The sequence below is a fragment of the Apostichopus japonicus genome, chromosome 20 (genome assembly GCF_037975245.1).
Source record: "Apostichopus japonicus isolate 1M-3 chromosome 20, ASM3797524v1, whole genome shotgun sequence".
In the NCBI taxonomy this organism is placed as follows: domain Eukaryota; kingdom Metazoa; phylum Echinodermata; class Holothuroidea; order Aspidochirotida; family Stichopodidae; genus Apostichopus; species Apostichopus japonicus.
In genome coordinates, this window is record NC_092580.1 from 11,575,997 (window position 1) to 11,600,410 (window position 24,414).

The following is a 24,414-nucleotide window of genomic DNA, read 5'->3' on the forward strand; positions in this document are numbered from 1 at the left end:
GATGGTTGATGGTAGGAGTTACCAAGAAATATATGTATTAATGGGCACCTCGTCGGCCAAATTATTGGCGCTTATTCTGTAGGACGATATTGATCAACGGTCTCCATATTTGGGTATGATGAAGGCCCAAAATGTGTTAATATCTCGGTCTGATTACCAAGTTCTGACCTTATATGAAGTATGAACATGAGCCCTGAGTATGAGATTAGAACTCGAAAAAATGAAAAAAGAAGTATTTTGAATACATCACTGGATTTCATAGTCGTTTAAATACCCTCGGTCAGCACCATTTTACTGTATAAAATATAATAAGCAGACGGCTTGCATTTACTTTCATAGAAGCCTCCATATAGTGCTACGTTGTAGCTGAAAACTATGGCGGCAAAAATAACCTCGTTAGGCGTCTAACAGATGTATTAGTCATTGTAATAGGATACATGGTTGGTTGATTTCTTGCGTAATTGTCTTCATTTCATCATCGATTTAATATCTTTTCTGGACGTTTTCTTTTCTTCTTTTTATTCATTGTATTTAACTCGGAAGTGATGTATGTCAATGTAATATTGAACTAAGCGGTCATGTAATGAAAGCTCTCAATTTCATAGTAACCTGGTTTCCAAGTTGCGAAGAGCCGCCTATATACATTTACTCTCCAATCTCTACTTCTGCCTGTTTTAATATCTGTTATTGGTGGTTTACACCAGACAGTCCTTGACCATGTCAATTGAAATGCAAGTATCATTTTGATGGCAGCTTAATCTCCGATTATTTTGTAGACATATTTTTGGAATAAGTGGATCAAGAGCCGGATATAGGCCTACTGTATACAGAAAAACATGTTCCATTATCTGCTGGAAAGCTTTACGAAGCCAAAGCGACCCATATATGATTTTGTATACTAGAAAACCAGGGCCGCTTACACAAAATTCCCTTCTTTCAACAGGGTAAAAAGCCATACAATTTTCTGTGCTCTTCCCTAATTATCATTATTTATTATGTGAAGAACATCAGACAGTTTTGAGATTATGCCTTTACCATACTTCTGTGAGGGTGGAACTACATGTATACTGCAGTCGTATCCACTGTATCATGCAGACATGCTCGTATTGTTTGTGAACGGGGCATGCACAGGACGCGGGAGTGGGGAGGGGCGGGGTGCGGGAACAGTAGCATGGAGAGCATGGTTGGAACCTCAGGGACAATTGTCACAATTGAAGCAATTTTCAAAATGATAATACATTATTCCATATTCCAAATTCCCCCAGGCCCAGCTAGTTGACTCCTAGGGGGATGGGCCTAGGGTCAAGCTGTAGGTATAAGTTAAAGTTAAGGGGGAGGTATAAGCACGATTGGTTTTCGTAATTTTAAGGATAGGAGGGAGAATGAGGGGTCGACGAGGTACAAGTGTTTTTTTTCTCTTCATCCCCATGTTAGTTTTATGCCAGTATCCAAGAGTCATCCGTACTGTCTGGCAATATGAATCAACAGGAAATTCAAATAAAACAATTGAACAAAGTTTTGTTTTTTCATTCTTTCACTCTCTATCTTCAATAAATTTCTGATGAATTATATGTTTAATTTGACTTTACTTGGTAATTCTCTCAATAATAGTGATACAGTTATAAACAAAAACTTCCTTTTCCATGTCCAGTGACCTCCAAAGCCAGGTCAAGCCCATCCAGGGACAATAACATCACCAGGCCCCCCCCCCACCTTTGGGAGTTTTCATTTTCCCTTTAATATATTATGATCCCTAATTGACCCAGATTCCCAGGGCTTCATGCCCTGCCCCCCCACACCCATCCCTCCCCCTCCCAACTTGTGTGACCTGTTCATGTCTGGTTATATTTCACTACCTGTCAGTTTTATCATTTTTTATTTAGACACTACCATAGAAGTAAAATATGGAAGTGACCATGTAGGGACAGAAAATTTGCCAGATATGCTTAAAAAGTGTCAAATCAAATTATTCGTTTCTCTTTTGACAAATTTGGAATATCTGTTTGCTCGGAATACGCGACTCTGTAACAGTCTGTTGTCGTCACCAATTTTTCGTTGTAACATAAAATATTTGAATTAGAATCCGTCATAGGAATATCAAACCGTTTTGCTTTGTTTTTAATCTAATATATCACCCACCTATCAATATGCAAAAACTTTGGCATCCGGAAAAAAAATGAAATAAACAACCTCTGCATAACAGTCTTCACAATTATTTAATCAGTAAATAGAAACCTTCAACGTAACGGACTGCCAGACTGCTACTTCCGATGGCACCCTGTACTACTGGTAATAAGCGGAAACTTGTTCTCATCATTTTCATTAAAAGAACAATGCGAATGAAAGTGTGACATTCAACCGATGATGTCGTTACATCCCTGTCGGTAATAGCATCTAATTTTTTAAACTACTTCTCTAGGTCAGCTCTGAGGCGAAATGTTGAGTTTGGCTTTTCCATCCATATCGGTGGAGGGATCCATGAGGTCGGGGTGGTCCGTCTGACAATTCAACAACGAACCTTTGGGGTAGGAAATGAAAAACAGAACAAAAATATGAAAAACAGAAAAGGAGAACGGAGTAGGATGATTACTTTTAAAATGAAAAGAGAAGAAACAAAATTGAATATAACAATGGGGGAAGTGACATGAAACAATCAAAGCTTGAATAGGTTATCTGATCTCAGCAATTATTGCTGAATGACTTTAGTAATTTCCTTTTAGAGTTATTGACTGTTTGCAGGGAAAAACCAATAACGAAAGTTGATCGGTGTATTGAGTAAAATACCGGTAATGTTTAATAACGACGACAACAACATCACATGACAACGAATTTCTAAGTAAGCCGATCTAGACCAGAACCGACCAAGTACTGGGTGGCTGATCTATAGACCAGGTCAGTGACAACCAAGTACCGGGTTGCCGATCTATAGACCAGGTCAGTGACAACCAAGTACCGGGTGGCCGATCTATAGACCAGGTCAGTGACAACCAAGTACCGGGTTGCCGATCTATAGACCAGGTCAGTGACAACCAAGTACCGGGTTGCCGATCTATAGACCAGGTCAGTGACAACCAAGAAGTGGGTAGCCGATCTATAGACGAGGTCAGTGACAACCAAGAAGTGGGTAGCCGATCTATAGACCAGGTCAGTGACAACCAAGTACTGGGTGGCTGATCTACATACCAGGTCAGTAACAACCAAGTAGTGGGTAGCCGATCTACATACCAGGTCAGTGACAACCAAGTACCGGGTGGCTGATCTATAGACAAGATCAGTGACAACCAAGTACCAGGTGGCAGATCTATAGACCAGGTCAGTGACAACCAAGTACCGGGTGGCCGATCTACATACCAGGTCAGTCACAACCAAGTACCGGGTGGCTGATCTATAGACAAGGTCAGTGACAACCAAGTACTGGGTGGCCGATCTATGGACCAGGTCAGTCACAACCAAGAAGTGGGTAGCTGATCTATAGACCAGGTCAGTGACAACCATGTACAGGTCAGTGACAACCAAGTATCAGGTAGCCGATCTATAGACCAGGTCAGTGACAACCAAGTACTGGGTAGCCGATTTTGACCAGATCAGGACAATGACAACCAAACATTGGGTACTTTTATTTTTCTTTAACCAGATCTGACATTTACAATGGCATGCTACCTTAATATCTTGATCAAATCTCTCTGTAAATAATTCCAGTACTATTGTAGGTCAGGCCCAACGTTAAACATTTGATTTGTCATTCAAGCAATTACGGTATCACATCGTCGACAGATCTCTCGATGTAAAATACTGCTGTTTGGACACGTGTATGACCGAGATAAAATCATATCTCAGATCATTTGTATTCCTATCTTGTCACTGGGACTAAACACTGGCTATTCCACATAGTTTATGTCAAAATAATTGAGAATAAAATGTTTATGAATGCCATTATGACTTCCTAGAGATATAAATTACATCCAGTGAGATCGTTTGCTCAGAAGCAGCTTTGTGTTAACATTTTCATGCTACAATCTTTCCAGTGGCGTGCCTTACTGCCTAGACAATTTGACCACACTGTGATGGTATTAAGTGATCAGATAATGAGGAACACAACACATAGTGTTGCATTTGACCCCGTAGACCTTTCGGAAGTCTCCAAATGGTCCTTGAACCGTGAGTCAACAAGAGGACAAAACATACAGTCTAGAGTCTATGTCCACATAGAATTGTAATCGTACGGTGTAAGTACGTTAAAGGTGCCCGAGGTGGGAAAACCATAAATAAAAAGATTTATATTTAGATCAAATTTCAGAGTTTTTGATTAACAATGTGTGGTCGACAGAATGTGATATATATTGCCAGGTGCAAAAACAAACAAACAGTCAGACAATCTTACTTTATAAATCTCTGAGCAGGGATTCAAGAGTCAGACTGGACCACAGGGACAATTAAATATATCCAGAACCTGATTTTAATGTCTAATAAATTCATGGTACATTTACTGGCCTCTGAGAATACATTTTGTCCTTTATTCCACATTTCTTGGCCCCCCCAAATTTGACCCCGGCATTGGGGCTGTAGCCCCATCGTCCCCTCCTTTCTTGGCGGCCATGATTATGACAGAGTATGCGATATTTACTGCTAATAGCTAACAAAGAAAGCAAGGATAAAGGGGCAGATGTAGATGAGAGATTGGAAGGTAAGGTGACACTGGTAACAGTGATGAGAGATTGGAAGGTAAGGTGACACTGGTAACAGTGATGAGAGATTGGAAGGTAAGGTGACACTGGTAACAGTGATGAGAGATTGGAAGGTAAGGTGACACTGGTAACAGTGATGAGAGATTGGAAGGTAAGGTGACACTGGTAACAGTGATGAGAGATTGGAAGGTAAGGTGACACTGGTAACAGTGATGAGAGATTGGAAGGTAAGGTGACACTGGTAACAGTGATGAGAGATTGGAAGGTAAGGTGACACTGGTAACAGTGATGAGAGATTGGAAGGTAAGGTGACACTGGTAACAGTGATGAGAGATTGGAAGGTAAGGTGACACTGGTAACAGTGATGAGAGATTGGAAGGTAAGGTGACACTGGTAACAGTGATGAGAGATTGGATGGTAAGGTGACACTGGTAACAGTGATGAGAGATTGGAAGGTAAGGTGACACTGGTAACAGTGATGAGAGATTGGAAGGTAAGGTGACACTGGTAACAGTGTAAGGACGTGAACACGCTAAGTTGTTTGCCTTGGGGAAAGCAGGTACTGTACAATGTCCTTGGCAACTTGTGTAAAAAATGGTTGTGTTTTTAGTCTCTGAACACTTGCCGTGACACTTGTGTACAACATGGAATCATTTTGTGAAGGCAAGGGGATGAAGGAGCGCAGCAGAGATAAAGAGAAGAGGTCATGCAGGAGATGGGAAAGAGGAAGATCTCAAGGTTTTAAAACATGCATAAATTATGCAACTTTGTCTGCACTAAAAGATTAAAAGCTTTAAATTTCATCCACATGAAACATTTTGCATAAATCCTCTCCCCCCCCCCCCCATGCCCTCCTGATTCTCCAACAAGTGTATGTCACATTGCCAATTGAAGGGAACAGTTAATGCTTTTTAGCGCACATATGAAGCAATGAAACGATCGCAACATCATAGAGCTGTAGCCCTACCACAGGAAGTCAAAACTATGGTATGAAATTGTTTCCCCAAAAGGTAATGAGGGCGGTATTGAAGAACGTCGCATGCATAGACTTCGGATGTGTGACCTGATTAATTCACTTTGGCTTTGGCTTTTGAGTTCAACGTTTCAAGGAAGTCTATGGTTAAATGTTGTATAGTTTACTTGTTTGTTCAGCGCATTGAGCTTCGGGATATTGGGCTCTATAAGTACTGGTGTAATAATTCAGTATGCTGCCGTGTTGGACGAATGTAACGGTAACAGTAAATTGCCGACTTTGTGATCCGCGGTCCCACTCACAATTTTGCAAGGTTGGTAAGAGTGAATCCATAGTTTTCCGAAGAAAAACAACGAAAACATCATGAATAGCCATTTAATGTAATACTTTAAGTTTAAAGTAATATTTTGTATAATAAAATAAAAAGTCCACTGTATATAGTCTTAATTATAATAAGTGTTACGCAAATTCATCTACATTACTTGCGACATTGAACCATAATTTCATTCTGACTTATGCCATTATATATGAAAACACATTCAAAGACAATATTTATGGGCACTATGAATGCTTTTGAAATGGCAGAATTATTTAAAAAACAAAGAAAAAAAAAAGGAAACCACACTGTTATTATCACGATAATAAGTCAACATGGCAGCTGCTCGTACTATACATTGATGTACACAATAGAGTTAAACGTTCTCTCAGTCTTAATGTTGCTTCGGTTTATGTCTCTATTACACCATCAATATACTAAATAGACCATTCAACCATTAGGATTTTCAATCACTGCTCAGATTTCCGTTTCTTTATGTGGATGGGTCAGAGAGGCAGGAAATCAGGGCTATAAAACTGAGCCATAAATAACTTATAAATATATAGCTTGAATTAACAATAAACAGAGCTTGAGAATATTTACCATGGTATTTTCTTTTTTTTTTTTCTTTTTTCCTGCTTCACCCGAATTGAGAATGGTATTTAAAACGATGCATTTTTAAAGCATTATGTCTTTTTTTCCCCCCTCTTGCCTGCCCAAAAGTTCGAGAATATGAGAAATGTCTGGTGTATGAAAAAATCTCTTCCATGAAGACATGTGCCCTGATGGAAAGACCTTTCCAAAAAAAAAAAATGAATTACGAAGTTGACCAAAATCTCACATGTATGTTAACTTTAAATAAAGTTGAAAGAGAGAGAGCATTAAAAGATGACAGACTGGTTACCCCCCACCCCTCCCCCTACCGTAATCTCCACAAATAATGTTGAATTAATGAGATATAAGTTCCTAACATCTATGTCCATGGGCATTTAACACATATATATATAACATATATCTCTGATTCATGTTTCCTTTTGTTTTTTTTCTGATTTGTGATTTATGCCTTATTTCATTCATTCCTTCCTTGTCTTCTCGGGGTTAAAAGAAACATTGTCATTTCCAAAACACAATGTTATTTTTGTTAAGAAAACACATAATGTTTGATGTACATAAATGGTGGAAGAAGCGCGTCACCATTCTGTGGCAAGCAGTTTCGAGAATAGAACACAAACACAGCTGCTCGGCATCTGTTATAAATAACCACATTCTCTACCAGACTAATGATTTATATTATTTTAATAGCGACTGAAAAACAAAGAGCGACAACATACTCTTCCAAGTGGTGTCATCCAAAAAAGGACATAGCACTTTTATTTGGGGGGGGGGTGGGGTGGGATGGAAGGTGGTATGACTAAAAGTTCATATTAACATTCATCTTCCTGTTTCGAAAAAGTTTAATTGCCAGCTGGTCATTGTTATGAGAGAAAAAAGAATTGTCTGGAAATTTAGGAAATGCTCCGATCAAACAGTCACATTCAATAAAAAAAGACCTAGCTTGGAGTAAATGATATCCTAAAAATGGCTAGGTATCTACAGCCATTGTGTTCATGTAACTATGGTAATGAGACAAAGACAAATAATCATAATATCATTAAGCACTATCAGTTATATCAGATTTAACACATTTGCAGAAGTTCACATGAACTCAAGACAGAGAATAGAAGCAAGACAAAAATGAGGGGAAAATTTTCGGTTGATTGTTGAATTATTAAGATAGATAGATATATATATATCGATATATATATATATATCTATATAAACAAATGTCATCTTGGTTGTAAACGGTCTTACTTCCTGCTGTTTCAATTGACGCGTCCAGAACAAGTCTGTAATTAGATACATAGGAGTAGAAGCTTAATAAGGAAGACCTGAAAATTGTCTGGGTGTTCTAACCAGTTGCAATTGGAAATAGGTCAGGGTGTGAGGTGAGTAGCTACGGTAACGAGGGCACCAAAGCTTCCTGGGAACTTCTTGTCATGCAGCAAAATTTGGGAATTTTAAATTTCATTTTTATCCTCAATAATGGAGGAAGTGGATATTGGGACTTAATGAAGCATACCATGCTGGCTCATAAAAAAATGGTCTTTAATCACTCAATGGTATTACCAGGCAGTTTGGAAGAAAACAACAGATCTTTAGCCTAATTTATGCAAACAAAAAAACAAAACAAAAGAAATATAATATGAATGGCAGATATCTAATGGCCATATATGTAGCCATAACCACTGCTAATTGGGCAGTCGGGTTGTGTAAAATATTCAGGTAATCTACAGTACTGTATGCGTGTTGCAATATTTTTGCCTGTCGACTTAAAATGCATTTTTTAGCTGCCCAATTCTATGTTGGAGATGTTAACACACTGTACTGCTGCAGACTGCAATATGTTAAATAATATATATATGCTAACATACAGTAAATACATTTATTATATAAGTTTTCTCCTCTCCATCCTTTGCTTTCTGCCACTCAACATCTGACCTGATACTATACAATCTGGTTATTCCTACAACTTATCAGCACCTACACAACTTATGCTGAAATGAGATGCAAACTCAACCATCAAGTCTATCACCATCACCACCACCACTATCATCACCATCATTATCATGAACATCACCATCAATATAACCATCACCATTATCACCGTCATCATCAAAATCATCACAATCGCCATGATCACCATCATCACAATCACCAATTCACCATCATCATCACATTCACCATCATCATCATCATCATCATCATCATCATCATCATCATCATCATCATCATCATCATCATCATCATCATCATCATCATCATCATCATCATCATCATCATCATCATCATCATCATCATCATCATCATCATCATCATCATCATCATCATCATCATCATCATCATCATCATCATCATCATCATCATCATCATCATCATCATCATCATCATCATCATCATCATCATCATCATCATCATCATCATCATCATCATCATCATCATCATCATCATCATCATCATCATCATCATCATCATCATCATCATCATCATCATCATCATCATCATCATCATCATCATCATCATCATCATCATCATCATCATCATCATCATCATCATCATCATCATCATCATCATCATCATCATCATCATCATCATCATCATCATCATCATCATCATCATCATCATCATCATCATCATCATCATCATCATCATCATCATCATCATCATCATCATCATCATCATCATCATCATCATCATCATCATCATCATCATCATCATCATCATCATCATCACATTCATCATCATCATCATCACATTCATCATCATCACATTCATCATCATCATCATCATCACATTCATCATCATCATCATCACATTCATCATCATCATCATCATCATCATCATCATCACATTCATCATCATCATCATCATCATCATCATCATCATCATCATCATCATCATCATCATCATCATCATCATCATCATCATCATCATCATCATCATCATCATCATCATCATCATCATCATCATCATCATCATCATCACATTCATCATCATCACATTCATCATCATCATCATCATCATCATCATCATCATCACATTCATCATCATCATCATCATCATCATCATCATCATCATCATCATCATCATCATCATCATCATCATCATCATCATCATCATCATCATCATCATCATCATCATCATCATCATCATCATCATCATCATCATCATCATCATCATCATCATCATCATCATCACCACCACCATCACCACCACCACCACCACCACCATCATCATCATCATCATCATCATCATCATCATCATCATCATCATCATCATCATCACCACAATCACCATCATCATCATCATCATCATCATCATCATCATCATCATCATCATCATCATCATCATCATCATCATCATCATCATCATCACAATCACCATCATCATCACAATCACCATCATCATCACAATCACCATCATCATCACAATCATCATCATCATCACCACAATCACCATCATCTCAATCACCATCACCATCATCATCACCATCATCATCATCATCACCACAATCACCATCACAATCACAATCATCACAATCACCATGATCACCATCACCATCACCACAATCACCATCATCATCACAATCACAATGATCACCATCACCATCATCACAATCACCATCATCATCTGATTGAGGTACCTGTGATGAACAACTTCTCCCAAAGGCTCTCATTTCATTTAGAGGATACCCTCAGGTATAATGGTTTATCACATACAAGACTGAAACACTTTCAAGCAAGTCTACATATGACATAATTGAGCCACACACAGTATGATAGAGCTTTGTATTTCTAGTGGCTTGTTCCTTTTCATTACAAAACTGATTTTCTGTAGTAGAGTTGGGTTACGCGAAGTCTGGATCTGATGTACTGTAGTTCTTTAACCTAAACTTAAGACCAGTGTTGGTTTCAGTGTATGTAAACACTGTCAATATTCACCTTCAAATTATGACAAAAGAAAAAAAAAATACAAAAGAAAAGGAAAAGGTTTCCTTTCCTTGTGGCACTAAGACATCACATATTGACAAAATGAGACATCATGACATCACAACTTCTACAACCCTGATATCTCCAGTTAAGTCAGTTATTATCATCACAAAAATCCCAATCAAGATGATGGTTGAGCTTTCTTCTCCTACGACATTACCTAACATTTTAATCCTCCGAAAGGATAAAGAAAAGAAAGTTTCGGGTTGGAGGGATGTCCCGGTAAGATCGCTGGTCTTGGTTCTTCCCCGCAACTTCAAAAGTTCTTTTGTCATCCCACAAAATTTGTTCACGATAATCATCTAGTCACTTTTCATTTTTACCACATTACCAAAATTAATACATTTTATTTGCCCTCTACTGATCTGCTCTAGTCGTTCATTCTTTAAAGTACAAAATGTATCTTGCCTTTTAAGCACGTTATATATTTTGCTTCACCTGTATATACTGCTAAACCAGTAGGAAGGCCCGTGACTAACTTGCTTGGAAAAATAAAGTCGCAATTTAAAGATGTAAACATTAACAATTTCGAGGAAGCAATAAACCTTGCGCAAGATCGTGATACATGGCGGAGGTTAACCACTGAGCATGTCGCATAGACGAGATTCAACTTACTACTACTACTAACACTAATCCAATTCTCATACACTAACACACACACTCAATTCCTCAAGTGTACTTCAAACAATGAACTACATTACCAGGTACCCCAGCAAAGAGCCTTAACCTCTTCAGCCTCGACCTGATTATAAATATATAGCCTATTGGTCTGTAGCAGGCAATTCAGGCGTTATAGGTTACAAATTGAACCGGCATATCCATGCATTGAATGACCACACCACGGTAACGGCACTTCATTTTATATGTTTATTATACCAGAGCTGCATGTGACTGGGTTATGTTAATAGTGTCAACTACTTTGGAATTGAGCTTTACAGTGAAAGTTTAAAAATGTTTCAACACCCCTTTGATACAATTTGTGCACATATTTGTTGTAAAATTAATATTATCACTTGAAATTTCAATCTCACTCCAACCTGATTAAAAGGGAACTCTTTATAGAAGCAATGTTTGTCTCACATATGACTATTTAAGGCAAAGTAAGAAAAAATTTAAAAAAAGGTCCTGCTATCATTTTTTTTTGGTATATATGGCTCGTGAGATAAATATGGGGAGTGGGGGAGGGGAGGGGAGGGGGGCAGGACAGGGCAGAGGAAGTGGTGGAGAGGAGGAAATTTGCACCTGTTTAATCCAAATAGTTGCATTAAAAACTTTGCAGTTACAAAGCTCTGTCAAGATATGAGAACATTGCTTGTGAATATTTGTTGCAATATCTGAGAGTGACAGTTCAAAAGTTATCAGCATTGTATAAAAATAATAGTATTATCTTATGTTTCTTCCTTTTACTGTCTTTATTTCTTATGTGGAGATGCACCATCCACATTTTCACTAATGAACAGTTTCATTATACAGGACTTAAACAGTAACTTGAGGCATCTCAACATGAAATCCCCAACACACGATTATGCAAGCAATCTCTACAAACGATGATAAATAAAACAACGTTTTGTTACTACAATTAAGCAGTTAAGCAAATTTTCTAAACAAAATCAAGAGAAAACACTAAAACATGTCATAACCATGGACATGCAATATTCAAAACTCTTCATGTGGATATTTGTTTTTTACTATTGACTCAAAACAATAACGCCTTTTGCAGAATTTTGGCAGAGCTGAACAACACAGACCACTTCTTCCATTTACTTGTATCGGGGAAAAAAATTATCTGACAAAAAATTTCTTGCGTAAAAGTAAGTTGGTCTGATGTTTCGATCCTAGCAGGATCTTCTTCAAAGGCTAAAAAAATTGCAGGAGGATCTAAAATACATACATACATACATACATACATACAAACATACATACATACATACATACATACATACATACATACATACATACATACATACATACATACATACATACATACATACATACATACATACATACATACATACATACATACATACATACATACATACATACATACATACATACATACATACATACATACATACATACATACATACATACATACATACATACATACATACATACATACATACATACATACATACATACATACATATACTGAGATGGGATACCTTTCTTGTTCAAATAGCACTGAGGGATTAATTTTAATTCCCAATAAGCGTCATCATGTCTGAGCTAAAAACATAAATATATATATATAAATTCCTTCACCTGCGTTTTCTTTATCTTTTTTGGTCAAGGGGAAGCAAATTTCTAGACATCATTCATTCCACTACACCAGTTGGATTCATGTCCCATCATGATTCAGGTCAAATCGTTTCCTCAACCCATTCCTTAACTTATTTTGGAGGTGATATTTCCATTAACCGATGCTCTTTACTCACACTATTAAAATATCAAATTTTCATTATATAAAGCTTGGGATCAGCTTAATGGGCACATTGTCCCACATAGCATGTTCCTTCTACGAAAATAACGTGAATAGGGAAACTAAAATAACAAGATTAGGGAAGCGAAAAGGTATTTAGGCGTTCGATAAATAATTTAGGGCTTTAAAATATATCAAATCTGAATTAAGGAACACAGGTTACTAGATACTTTTGTCTCTCAGAGATTGTTAAAACGAGATAATTTCAATAATTTCATTTCACATTAAAGTTTTTTAGGCCCCAGGAAGGACTGATGAGCACAAAATTTCACGATGCAACAATTTGCAACAGTTTTTCTTCCAGGTGCTCTTTCACCCAAACGAACAAGAATTTCTTTCACCAGACGCCCATTAATTCCATACGGTAGGAATGGTACGGTAAAACTTTAATTTAAATTGACTTACATGAGCTTGTGTATATCCACTAGCATTTATTTTGCATGAACGTTTACAATTTCCTCGCTGGCAAATTGTTTGAAATATCAAAAACAATTTTGACACGTCGACTAAATTATGGCGATATGATACCTTCGTTCGCTGCGATGTCCGCTCCTTTGATCCAGCGCTGCAAGGTCTTCTTGCATAGCATAATGCATAGCAATGCATAGCATAGCAATGCATAGCATAATTCAATGCTCAATTTGCATAGAATAATTAAATACCTGTTCTTAAAAACTTACAGTCCGCAATGAAACCCAACTTCTCTCTGTCTAATACGTGGCTGGCACAACAAATCGTGATATGCCGAACACACATGCACACACCTGTCTGCGCCCGATTGCATATATTTTGCGGTCACTAGTAGTTGGCAACATTAAACACATTCCAGTATCTAATGCCATACTCAATGTGAGCAAGTTTGATTCAAATGTTCGTGACAAATGTTAAACAAATGAATACATTAGTCACTGTGCCAAGGTCAATCTTAGAATGCTTACAGGCTCTTGGAAAAAAGCAAATCATTACATGGGACAAATTTTGTTTCTATAACCACTGACAACTTTTAATGTGACATAATTTTTAAAGACGCTACAAAGATCGAGGATGGAGGGTGTGGGGGGGGAGGGGTGGCAGAGGGAAAAGGTGCATGAATATGTGAATGTGTGTAGAATACATTTAATTGTAATGTTCATTCATACTTAGTAAAGATTCCTAAATCATATTGGTCCATTCAGGTCAGCTGACCGTGGTTAATCCTGTGGGTAATGCACGGTAAAATTACGGGGCATCACTTTAATAAATCTTTGGTTATATGTAACCAAAAATGTTTTGTTTTATGATTTTTCCCCACACAAATGGTAGTGTATGAATGAACGGGGTTAATCAACGGTCTAGCAGGCGTTACTCACATGATTAATGCACTCCGGGTGTTAATGCTATCGCTGGATGCACTCGGGCTCCGCCCTCGTGCATCGCTTGCATTATCCCCCGATCATGCATTAATCCTGTGAGTAATGCACGCTAAACCGTTGATTAACCCCTTAATAAAATATGCAAATTCTGTTTCTCAAGAAATAGGAGGTAAGATTAAATATGCTTCAAACAATTGGGTTTGATCCTTTTATTTTAGCAAGATTACAGACGCTGTTGGATTCAATAACATTTAACTTGAAATTCAAAATGCATCCATCCAGTGAGAATGTGACAAGTAGAACATTTGAATTTCGTCTCATATTTTTTGGATCATGCTGACACCAAACTTGATTTCTCTTCCAGAAGGGGGATTATTATCCACCAATGGTTACTATATATATATGACCACATTAATTAGATTGAATTGCAGGATATGGACTTTTGATGATAAATTTGCATCAAACTTACCAGATAAGGTGAAGACACTGTTTTCCAGGTGTGAATTTTCGACGGAGCCACTTCCTGACTGGACGAGGCCTTCGGACGGTGGAGCAGACCTCACGATGACCAAGGTCCTCTCGCTATCATGTAAGGAACCGTCAGTAACCACCTGAAGCTCTGATGTTGTCACTTCCTGTAAGCAGATAAGTATCATCAATTACTTAAACTAGTCAAGGTTAGAAAAAAAACATTACAAAAACCAATATGTAACACATTTAAGTACACCCAGATTGATGAAATTTGTTTGGGAAATGAAACATTTGTACTTTTTTTTTGGACAAACTGTGCAAATTTTAATGTCAAAACAGTGGAGTTGAGATTGTGGGGATCTCAATATCAGCTCATCTGCCTCTGATGCCACACTTGTCTCTCCTGTTGAGTCGTCTGCATAAAAACATAATATCTTTCTTATCATCCCCCAAACCATCCCCATACCTGGCCCGTTTTCAGCTGATGCCTGGCCAACACAGCTGGTTCTTTACAGTACATATATATATATATTTGGTTAGCATCATGTTTGATCTCTAGAGTAAGGCAAAATATGTCATCAAGAACAGAACTAGTATTGTTCGATACAGGTGACAAACGCCTACAGTGGAATTACGACCTTCCTTATCGGTTTCGAACCTCTGGACATACAATCAGCGCCCATAGCCAACAAACAAACAAAAAGGAATTTAACCCCTGCTCGACCTCGCAAGAGGTCCTACAGGGGATAAAGCCAAATGGTAAGGGTGTCCGCAAATAAAGCGGGAGGCCCGGGTTCGAATCCCGGTGGAGGCTGGAAGTTTTTTCACTGTTCTTGATTTTCCAACTCATTACGAATTCTATATATATATACATATATACATATATATACATATATAGATATATGTACAATGACATGAAAAAGCTACATGCTATGAGGAACTTTCTCTTTCTCATTCCAAATTGGAATAATTTGACATGACTTACAGAAGCAAACTAAGTTTCTATTGAATCACAAGATGTGTTCTTAAGTTACCTGCTGAGATGATAACACTGCATCAGTCCCGATCAAATGTGATTGGCTGTTCAGCTGGTTGCCATCGCCTCCATCAGGATGATCAGTTTCTGATTGGTTGATGTCGTTGGTCAGGTGATCGACATCAGCCTGATGAAGGTCGTGCGTCGTCTCTGAGACTGCGCCTAGATGCGCTTGATGATATAAAAAAATAAACTACAGTCATCGAATGGTAACATCAAACAACGCAGCAAACACCAGAGTTGTTAACCAGCCGTGACCCAAGTCATGAAGTGTCAACCTCGACAATTAGCAAAATATTCTGAAAGTTTCCCTCCTTAGAGATAACAGACCGACTCCATTTTGGGGAAACCAATGACTCGACATGAATCATAAAATGAAGCCACTCGCTATAAGCTTACAAAAACCATTTGATTAACTTCATTCCCCCAAAACTGTCAATTAACAGCTTTAATTTATTAAAATAAAACAATTCATGTTCTTAATGTTCAGAAAGAAAAAAGGAAACATTTGCATTGTGGTTCATGTAGCTATCAATACCAGAGCTTGTTTTTTTATTTACTCCAGTTGTGTAGCTATGAAAAGTCTTGTCAGTTGAAATTTAAATTTTTTTTTTTATTAGACAAAATGACACACAATTTTCTTTTCAAGTCGTTTCCGACGGTGTTCTTAAAATTGTCTCTTTCCTTCTGTTTTATTTCTCAGTCTGAAATAACTTCTGGTATAAACATGAAACAAGAGTGCAGCAATCACTGCCAGAACATTATGCAATTTTTACTTTCACTGCAGGGGCAGGAAACTAAAATAGTCAGTGAAGGCAACAACCTTCCAATTTTCCTAAAGGTCATTTCCTGTCTTTCGAACAGTCTGAACTGACATTTCTACTACTCAGCTGCCTTCTACATTTCTGGCCGTCTAGCTTCAATACCCAAAATCACGAAAGAAATCTCAAAGACCGCGAAAACTTACATTGAAAGATTTTATCAATTTAGAAAAGACCATTGAAAAAGAAAACATATATTCAATAATTATTATGCTATCTTCATAAAAAAAAATTTAGAAACAGGTAAATATTTCACCTTATCAGCCATGATTTATTGAAAAGGAGGGAGATATTCAGAAATTACTTACAATCGTGCAAGGTTACCCTATGATCTAACTCATCTGTGTGCGCTCTAATGGTGACTGCATCTTGGGATTCCTCATCTGGTTCCTGATTGGTCGTAATAATCAGCTGATTAGAAGAAGTTTGATGTAATTGGACAGACAGCTGCTGTTTCCGAGGTGATGTGCCTCCTTCCTATAACACAGAGCAAATGTGGACAAAAAGAAATAGTTGATACTAGTTATCAAATAGCAATCTGAAAAAAAAAGTTTACTACATGGAAGGAATTGACACGAAGGAGTAGGAAGTGTGAGATAAGGCTTAATCCTTCCAAAAGAGATAAAAAAATTGGCTACACCCAAACTCTTCATTTGCTAAATCACTCTCTCCCTTCCTTTCTCACATTTACTTTCACCAATATACAAAAACCTTCATAAGATGGAATTATCAGCAACAAATGAGTCACAGCAGCTTATTTTCATAAATGCCAAAATTGAAACATTCCACCCAATCTTTCTTTTCTTATGTATTGGTTCCATTTCAGGTTGTTGGACGAACCATTCACGACTGACGGCTACGGCCAATAATACTGTTAATCACAAACAGAGTTATAATCAGAGGGTCTTCCAGGTGACAATGAAAATGCTGGATATGCACAAAAAAAAAATTACCCCCAAAATTGAAAACCTTAGAGCAGACATTGAAGCAGTTCTTTGACAGTTTTTTTGGATTTAAAAAAAAAAAAAATTTGCATGGTGTTTAATGATTTTATGACAATCTTGCGTTCACAAGCATTCGAGGTAATATAAACTGAACAAGGCTTACCGTCTTTGTTTTAAAAATTTTGGTACTGGGACGACATTATGCTATTTAATGAGGTAGTTATTTTTAGGACGCTTAAGCTACCACGAATGTGGGAGAAGCTTCGCAGAGCCTTATGGATTACAACTTTCACGTCGTGTGGCTTCCAATTCGACAGTTTAACTCAAATTTGGAATCTTTTTTCAATTTAAAAATCATTTCAAATGGGAAAAATGTAGATTGCTCGTGGACGAAAAACCCCACCTCACTATGACCCGGCCGGGGATCGAACCTCTGGATTGCTAAGCCTCATTGCTTCAAATGCCAGCACTTTCTTCCTGTCCGCCACAGCACCGGTATTTATAGTATCACATCATTCTCATGGAAAGTTTTACTCTTTCTCCAAAGGTTTATAGAAGCAGAGATTCCTTCTGGAAAAATTTCATTTTAAGTTAAAAGACTTTTGCTGGCCATTCCCTTCTGTGGCACAGTTTGGCTATTACAAGAAACTAAGATTGCCTTTAGAGCTAGCCATCTGACAGCGGCGAGTTCATCGAGTTTACCGACTGTAGACTGTACCTTCTGTCAGAGAGTCCTTCCGAATGTTAGAAGAGGGTGACTACATTTTAGCTTCACGAAGCATAAAACACAGCCGTCACAAATGATGTAACAACCAGGCACCGAGGAAACAATGGACTAATTATATGTAAAAGCCATCAACTAGAAACAAAGTGAACGGTTCCCCGTTTGGGTGCCTCAGCGATGAAAGGTCATGGTCCCATGATATTGAACTTTGCAGACCTGACACAAGACAGAAGCTAACTGGCAGGAAGTGATTGATTGTAAAGAGGGGCCAGAAAGGTCAAGAACGATTTAATGTATAGTTGTTTTCTCTACACTGTAAGACACACACAAAACCTTCAAGATTAAACTGATATGGAATATTCGTGTTAATACGAGCCCCCATTTCTAGAAATCTTCAACCCTTTAATCAGTGTTGCAGTCAAGTACTTTTATCCAGGTACCAAGTACTCTGTCTGCTAGAGGTTCTGACGACCAAAGTACGATAGTCTGATTACTGTTTTTTATTGCGGGGGGGGGGGGGGGGATCCGAGTACCGAGTGTCGGAGTACTGCATTAAATTAGAATAACAGTACCGAATGTGAGTAGTTTTTTTTCCACCGAGTACTTTTGATCTATTCAAAATACATACAAGAACTATATGTTCTAAATACTCCTGATTATCTATATTACATATATATATATATGTATATCAGTGTTGTAGCTACGCCGGTCCGACTTGGCCAGCACTAACGTTTGCCGACTGGTACTCCAAGTAAAAAGTTTTAATACCGACCAGCACTCGCGCTTCTGATCGACCTGTACAAAATTCAGTAAATGAAATGACTATAAAAGAAATCACTCTCACTCAAATATATATAAACACACACACACACACATATATATATATATATATATATATATATATATATATATATAATTGAAATCGTAATGAGTTGGAAAACCAAGAACAGCTAAAAAACTTCCAGCCTCCACCAGGACCCGAACCCGTTATACCCTTAAACCCCTCCCCAAGGATGCAGAATTCGCAGGCAACCGCCACTCCAGAAAATTCAACCGCCACCTGCAAAATCCTAGCTATAACCCTGATAATATATATATATATTAATATATATATATATATATATATATACATATATATATCTCAGGGGGGATCCGAGTACCGAGTGTTGGAGTACTGCATTAAACTAGCATAACAGTACTAGAAAAACAGTAGAATAACTAAATTTGAGTAATTTTTCCACCAAGTATTTTTGATCTATTCAACATACTTTCCTTGTCAGATAATTAAGACCATCATGACTGTTTATCCTATTCCAAAAAAAAAAGAAAAACCTCCAAAAAGACCCCAGGAAAGTACTGAAATGTTGACTTATTATTGGGCTATGTCATGTCAAGACTTAATTGCTGACTTTAAGTCATTCTTTTAAGATTTATACCTGTAAAGAGCTCACGACTATCTGGTTCCCTGAGATTGTGGCTATTCCGGAGTCTGAACCGACCGTCTTCACCAGGAATGGACCCGATGGTGACCCTTTAGATAAGATGTAAGAGTCACCTAATGCCCCAAACGGATCTGAAGATGAAAAATGAAGATGAAGATGAAAATGGATAATGTTTCATAGAGAAAAGAAAAACGAATAGATACAAAAGTTATCTAAAGTAGAGGTAGTCAGAACTTCATCACAAATTACTCAAGTGATACATGAAGGTTTTACAGACTCAAGAGTCTGACATATGGGAATCCATAACAAAAACATGAAGAGAAAAAAAACTGGACAAAGTACTACTTAGTGGAGAACTGTAATTAATCAATCACTTCAAAGCCTTTTAATTTGGCTATACTTAATATTACCTTAGATAAAAACTACAGGTTAAATACCTAGTTAAACAAACCACATAATATTCAAGTGCATTATGGGTAACCACTGAATTTCATCACCTCTGGGTCATTGGTTGCAACAACCGACCACAAATTCAAAAAAGAAAAGATGAAAAAATACACACCGGACAAATGTATACCATGACCATTGAAGTTTTGTAGCAAGAAAATGTCAGGTTCAAAATGTAGCTTCTCATATAGTAGTTATTTTACAAATACCATTTAATGATATTTTCTTCAGGTTGTGAGTGAAACTTGGTCAATGAGTCTCAATTTATTGATGCTTTGCCAATGAGATCAGCCTTTATTGTACATTTTCATATCTGTGTTGATCAATGGTCATATTATCATGATCATATATATAAATTTAAGTATAAATGACTATATCACAAAAATGTGTCTAAAAACACAAGGCCTACTTTTCTCGTACAAGTTGCTGCAAAGTCTACACTCCAAGTCCCATGCTTAACTTCTTTTCAGCTAGCTGTAACTTTCATACGTGGATGGCTGGCTTAGGAGGGGTAAGGGAGAGAGGTGATGCAGGGGGGGGAGGATATATTGGATCGGTGATGAAGACAAAGACAAAAGACTGATATTCTGCGTTTCTTTCTTGGCTTAGTGAGATTCCACAGAGAATCTTCAACCAGATATGAAATAATCTTACAGAATGCATAATTTTATGTTTGAGTGGCATTGTGACTTTAAAAAAAAACCCAAAACAGATAGATTTAAACAAAGCTACACCTCTGACAGAGAAAGGTCTATTATGGATTTAAAACTACTAGACTAGGCTAGATAGTGCACTTATTTATTCCTACGACTCTTCAAAGCCTTCATGTTTTCTGTTTTCTTTCACAGAAAATTGAAATCTTTTGACAAAAGCCAACAAATAGTCCCTGCCCCCCCCCCCCAAAGGAATAAAACAAAAACAAAGAAACACATAGCATAACACACACACAAATAAAATCATGCTCCTATTATTACCTGGTTGGTTAAAAGGTATTGGTAAGTGTAACGTCAGCGTGTTGTTTTTAATCGTACCCAGACTGGGCACTTCTATTCCGGCTATTTTGATTGGACGATTACCGAGTTGACTTGGATACCTCACAAACCTTAGCTTCTGTCGTCGTTGATTTTTCTTCAAAAGATCTACCAAATCTGAAAAACAGATATTTTATATAGTCACTTTCCTTGAGATAAATTGATACTTTTATTCTATTTTGAACAATGCTCTGAATATTTGTTGATATTTTCACGTCCATTCTCATGACCTTTCTGGCAACAGTTATGCTGAGAAACCAATAGGCACAAAGTACCATTTAGTAACGAAATCATTTTCTGCATGACGGCAATTTACGGAAGAAAATTAAATGGGGCATTCACTTACAGAGAATTTTGATCACAAAATATTTGATACTACAAGAATGTATTGGAAATACTCTGCTGATAAATGAAAAAGTCATTCACATTACAAAAATTAATAAAAGGAGCAAAAGCTTTACTGCTTGTGACAAGAAAATTGTAGAAATACTATGTGTAAATTAAAATTGTTTTGAAGGATATAAAAAGAAAAGAATTTTAGCTTTTTTTAAAAATTTCCTAGATAAACTGTTAACAGAAATACTTTGCTGATAAATAAAAATGTCATTCACATTACAAAAATCTAAAAAAAGGAGCAACAGCTTTATTGCTTGTGACAAGAAAATTGTGGAAATACTAAGTGTAAATTAAAATTATTTTGAAGGTTATAAAAAGAAAAGAATTTTACCTTTTTTTACAAATTTTCAAGATAAACTGTTAAGCAGTGCAGACACCGCATCAAATGCCATCGTTAAGGTTATGTCGAGTGTTTCGATATTTTAGATTTACCATTTACGAACCCATCTCGATTACAGAAAATAATAATTGTAACAATTCATAAAGGGTAAAAAAACAAGTGCAGCACATGTGGTTAGATGTCATATATAAACTTGAACAAGTCTTCTGTCTGAAGGAATGTTTATTCTGTGATACATCTCCCACATAGGACATGATCTTTCCTAGCTGTTTTGTGGGTGTTGTTCATGGCAGTTATCTTCAACTAACAGACAATCAATCAATCAGAAGACATTTATATAGCGCCAAAAAATCAACAGAAATTGTTCAAAGGCGCTAAATGTACCATAGCGTGTACAACTTAGCCTTGTTCATTGGTAACTTGTCACACCTACACACCAAAGTATGCACAATTCAATCAATCTCTCCTGGGGCACCACAACCACGTGTCTCCCGGGGACTTCACATAGGGTGTAGCCACAAACTGGCGCACGCAACTATATTTACAAGTTACCTCGCAAGTCCCCATTTATACATCTGGGTGAGATAAAGTGCCTTGCCCAAGGACACAACGCAATGATCTGGCCAGGGCTTGAACCTGTAATCCTTTAGATCACCAGTCCACTGCCTTCACCACTTGACCACAATGCCCCCCCAATGACGATGATTTCTCCTTTTCATTGCATCCCAAATCACAGAGGCAGAGTACAGGACTGTATCATACCTGGTATTCCGTACATGTCGTAGTTCGGTACGGTTCTCTTCAATGTCCACCATTTTGATCGCAGCCACTGAGGAGACCTGACGCTTTTCCAGCCCGCAGCCATCTCCGCCCAGGGTAACGACTGTTCGTCTTTCACATTGCACGCCTTGATCCTGCAGAGCCAAAGTATTGGGAATCACAAATACTTATGAGACGACAAATAAAGACACAGATATAGGTATGAATATGAATATGATTATAATCATGAATATGTTATATTGAAATGCAAAAACATGTGAGAAACTGATACACCATTACCAAAAAATAAAATAAACAGGAAACAATACTTTTGATTTTGTTCTTTAGGGATGGGAAAAAAGAAAGCAAATGATTTATATTGAAATCTGCCCTTAAAGGCATTGAAGACTCGCCCCAAACCATGTGCCGCCCTCTGAAAATAGTTAACTTTCTGTTGCTTGCAAGTGAAGTTTTATTCTTGTCGTTACAAAATGCAGACAGTAATGAAACTTGATACCTTGTTATCTTTTTTCTGGACCTGAGATGTCCATCGCTGCTACGTACACTGTGTTGTGGGTATTGACCGTAGCTGTATGTATTGACTGTACACTAGTGTCTAATTACCGACGGTAGCAAGCTGTGTGTGTATTTTCTGTGATCAATGGTGGTGTCTAACACTTCTGTTACACCTCATTCGAAACTAGGTCAGATTACCGGCATCAGACGTTTCTTTGTGCGCGAGTCTTCACTCTCTTTAATGTGGGAGTCCCCTTGTGATGATTCGAAATGATATATGAAGTGAGGGAAAGAAGAAAACTTAAAATTCTGCTTACTTATCTAACAGTTTATCATCGTCAGCTTTGTCCCATTCTGTTCCTCCTGTGTGCTTCCAATTCAGGTAGTTCAACCACTTGGCTCTACACTGCTTCTCTGTCCTGGTTTGAACCTTCTCAGCTACCTGTTGCCATGGGATACCTCCTGTTATGCTCTCCCCCGGGGTTGTCTTGGTGACTTCATAAACTGCATCCGTAAGTCTCTCTTCTTCCTCAAATCTCCATTTCCCTTAACAATTAAAAAGGGGAAAAAACAAAAAAATTTTGCTCATAAAATTCTCATGGAAAATTTGTCAAGAACCTCTTTATAAAAATTTCCATCAATGGTATCATCATAAAATTTAATTGCCACAAATACTTCCCATTTTTTTGCCCATTCATAATATTTTTACCATTTTGAAATTGTTTATTGGGGGGGGGGGACAAAGGAAGGGATCATGTGGAAGAAAACCTTTGAGAAATACTTTGTGCAGTTGGAGGGTACAGGTGTGTTGAGCTGACCTCTGACACAATCATTATTTGTAGGGTTACTAAAGTTTTATCTGAAGAATAGGAGGAGGAAGCTGGGGCAAGGAGTCTTAGTTACGGGCTTCCCCTCTTCTTTGGCATAAGAACGCATTCAAAGGATACTTACCTTAATTGAAGTAAAAATGCAATATGCCCCTGGAAGATCAGAACGGTTCAAGGACTTTTTTTACTATTGACAATTTGCTTTTCTATACTGAAACTGGAGTAGTTAGATTGTCAAACCACTATCAAAGTGTTTCCACCATATTTAT

General features: G+C 37.4%; 1 protein-coding gene and 1 long non-coding RNA gene across 8 annotated transcripts in view; one reads left to right on the forward strand and one right to left on the reverse strand.

The window, feature by feature from the left end:
* Positions 1 to 1,516: 1,516 nt before the first annotated feature.
* The window catches only part of LOC139960837 (uncharacterized), a 30,018-nt gene continuing 7,120 nt past the window's right edge, over positions 1,517 to 24,414 (reverse strand). For all 7 annotated transcript variants that reach the window (XM_071959433.1, XM_071959438.1, XM_071959436.1 and 4 more), the window contains exons 9-16: positions 23,636 to 23,864; positions 22,806 to 22,957; positions 21,251 to 21,424; positions 19,824 to 19,960; positions 17,028 to 17,196; positions 15,897 to 16,069; positions 14,861 to 15,026; positions 1,517 to 2,518 (exon numbers count right to left, since the gene is read on the reverse strand). In XM_071959433.1, coding sequence (XP_071815534.1) covers positions 2,421 to 2,518; positions 14,861 to 15,026; positions 15,897 to 16,069; positions 17,028 to 17,196; positions 19,824 to 19,960; positions 21,251 to 21,424; positions 22,806 to 22,957; positions 23,636 to 23,864 — 1,298 coding nt within the window. In that variant the 3' untranslated portion in view covers positions 1,517 to 2,420. The remainder of the gene's footprint in view (positions 2,519 to 14,860; positions 15,027 to 15,896; positions 16,070 to 17,027; positions 17,197 to 19,823; positions 19,961 to 21,250; positions 21,425 to 22,805; positions 22,958 to 23,635; positions 23,865 to 24,414) is intronic.
* On the forward strand, positions 2,526 to 6,863 carry LOC139960842 (uncharacterized). The gene is made up of 2 exons (XR_011790609.1): positions 2,526 to 3,501; positions 3,544 to 6,863. It is a non-coding gene; the product is annotated as an uncharacterized lncRNA (long non-coding RNA).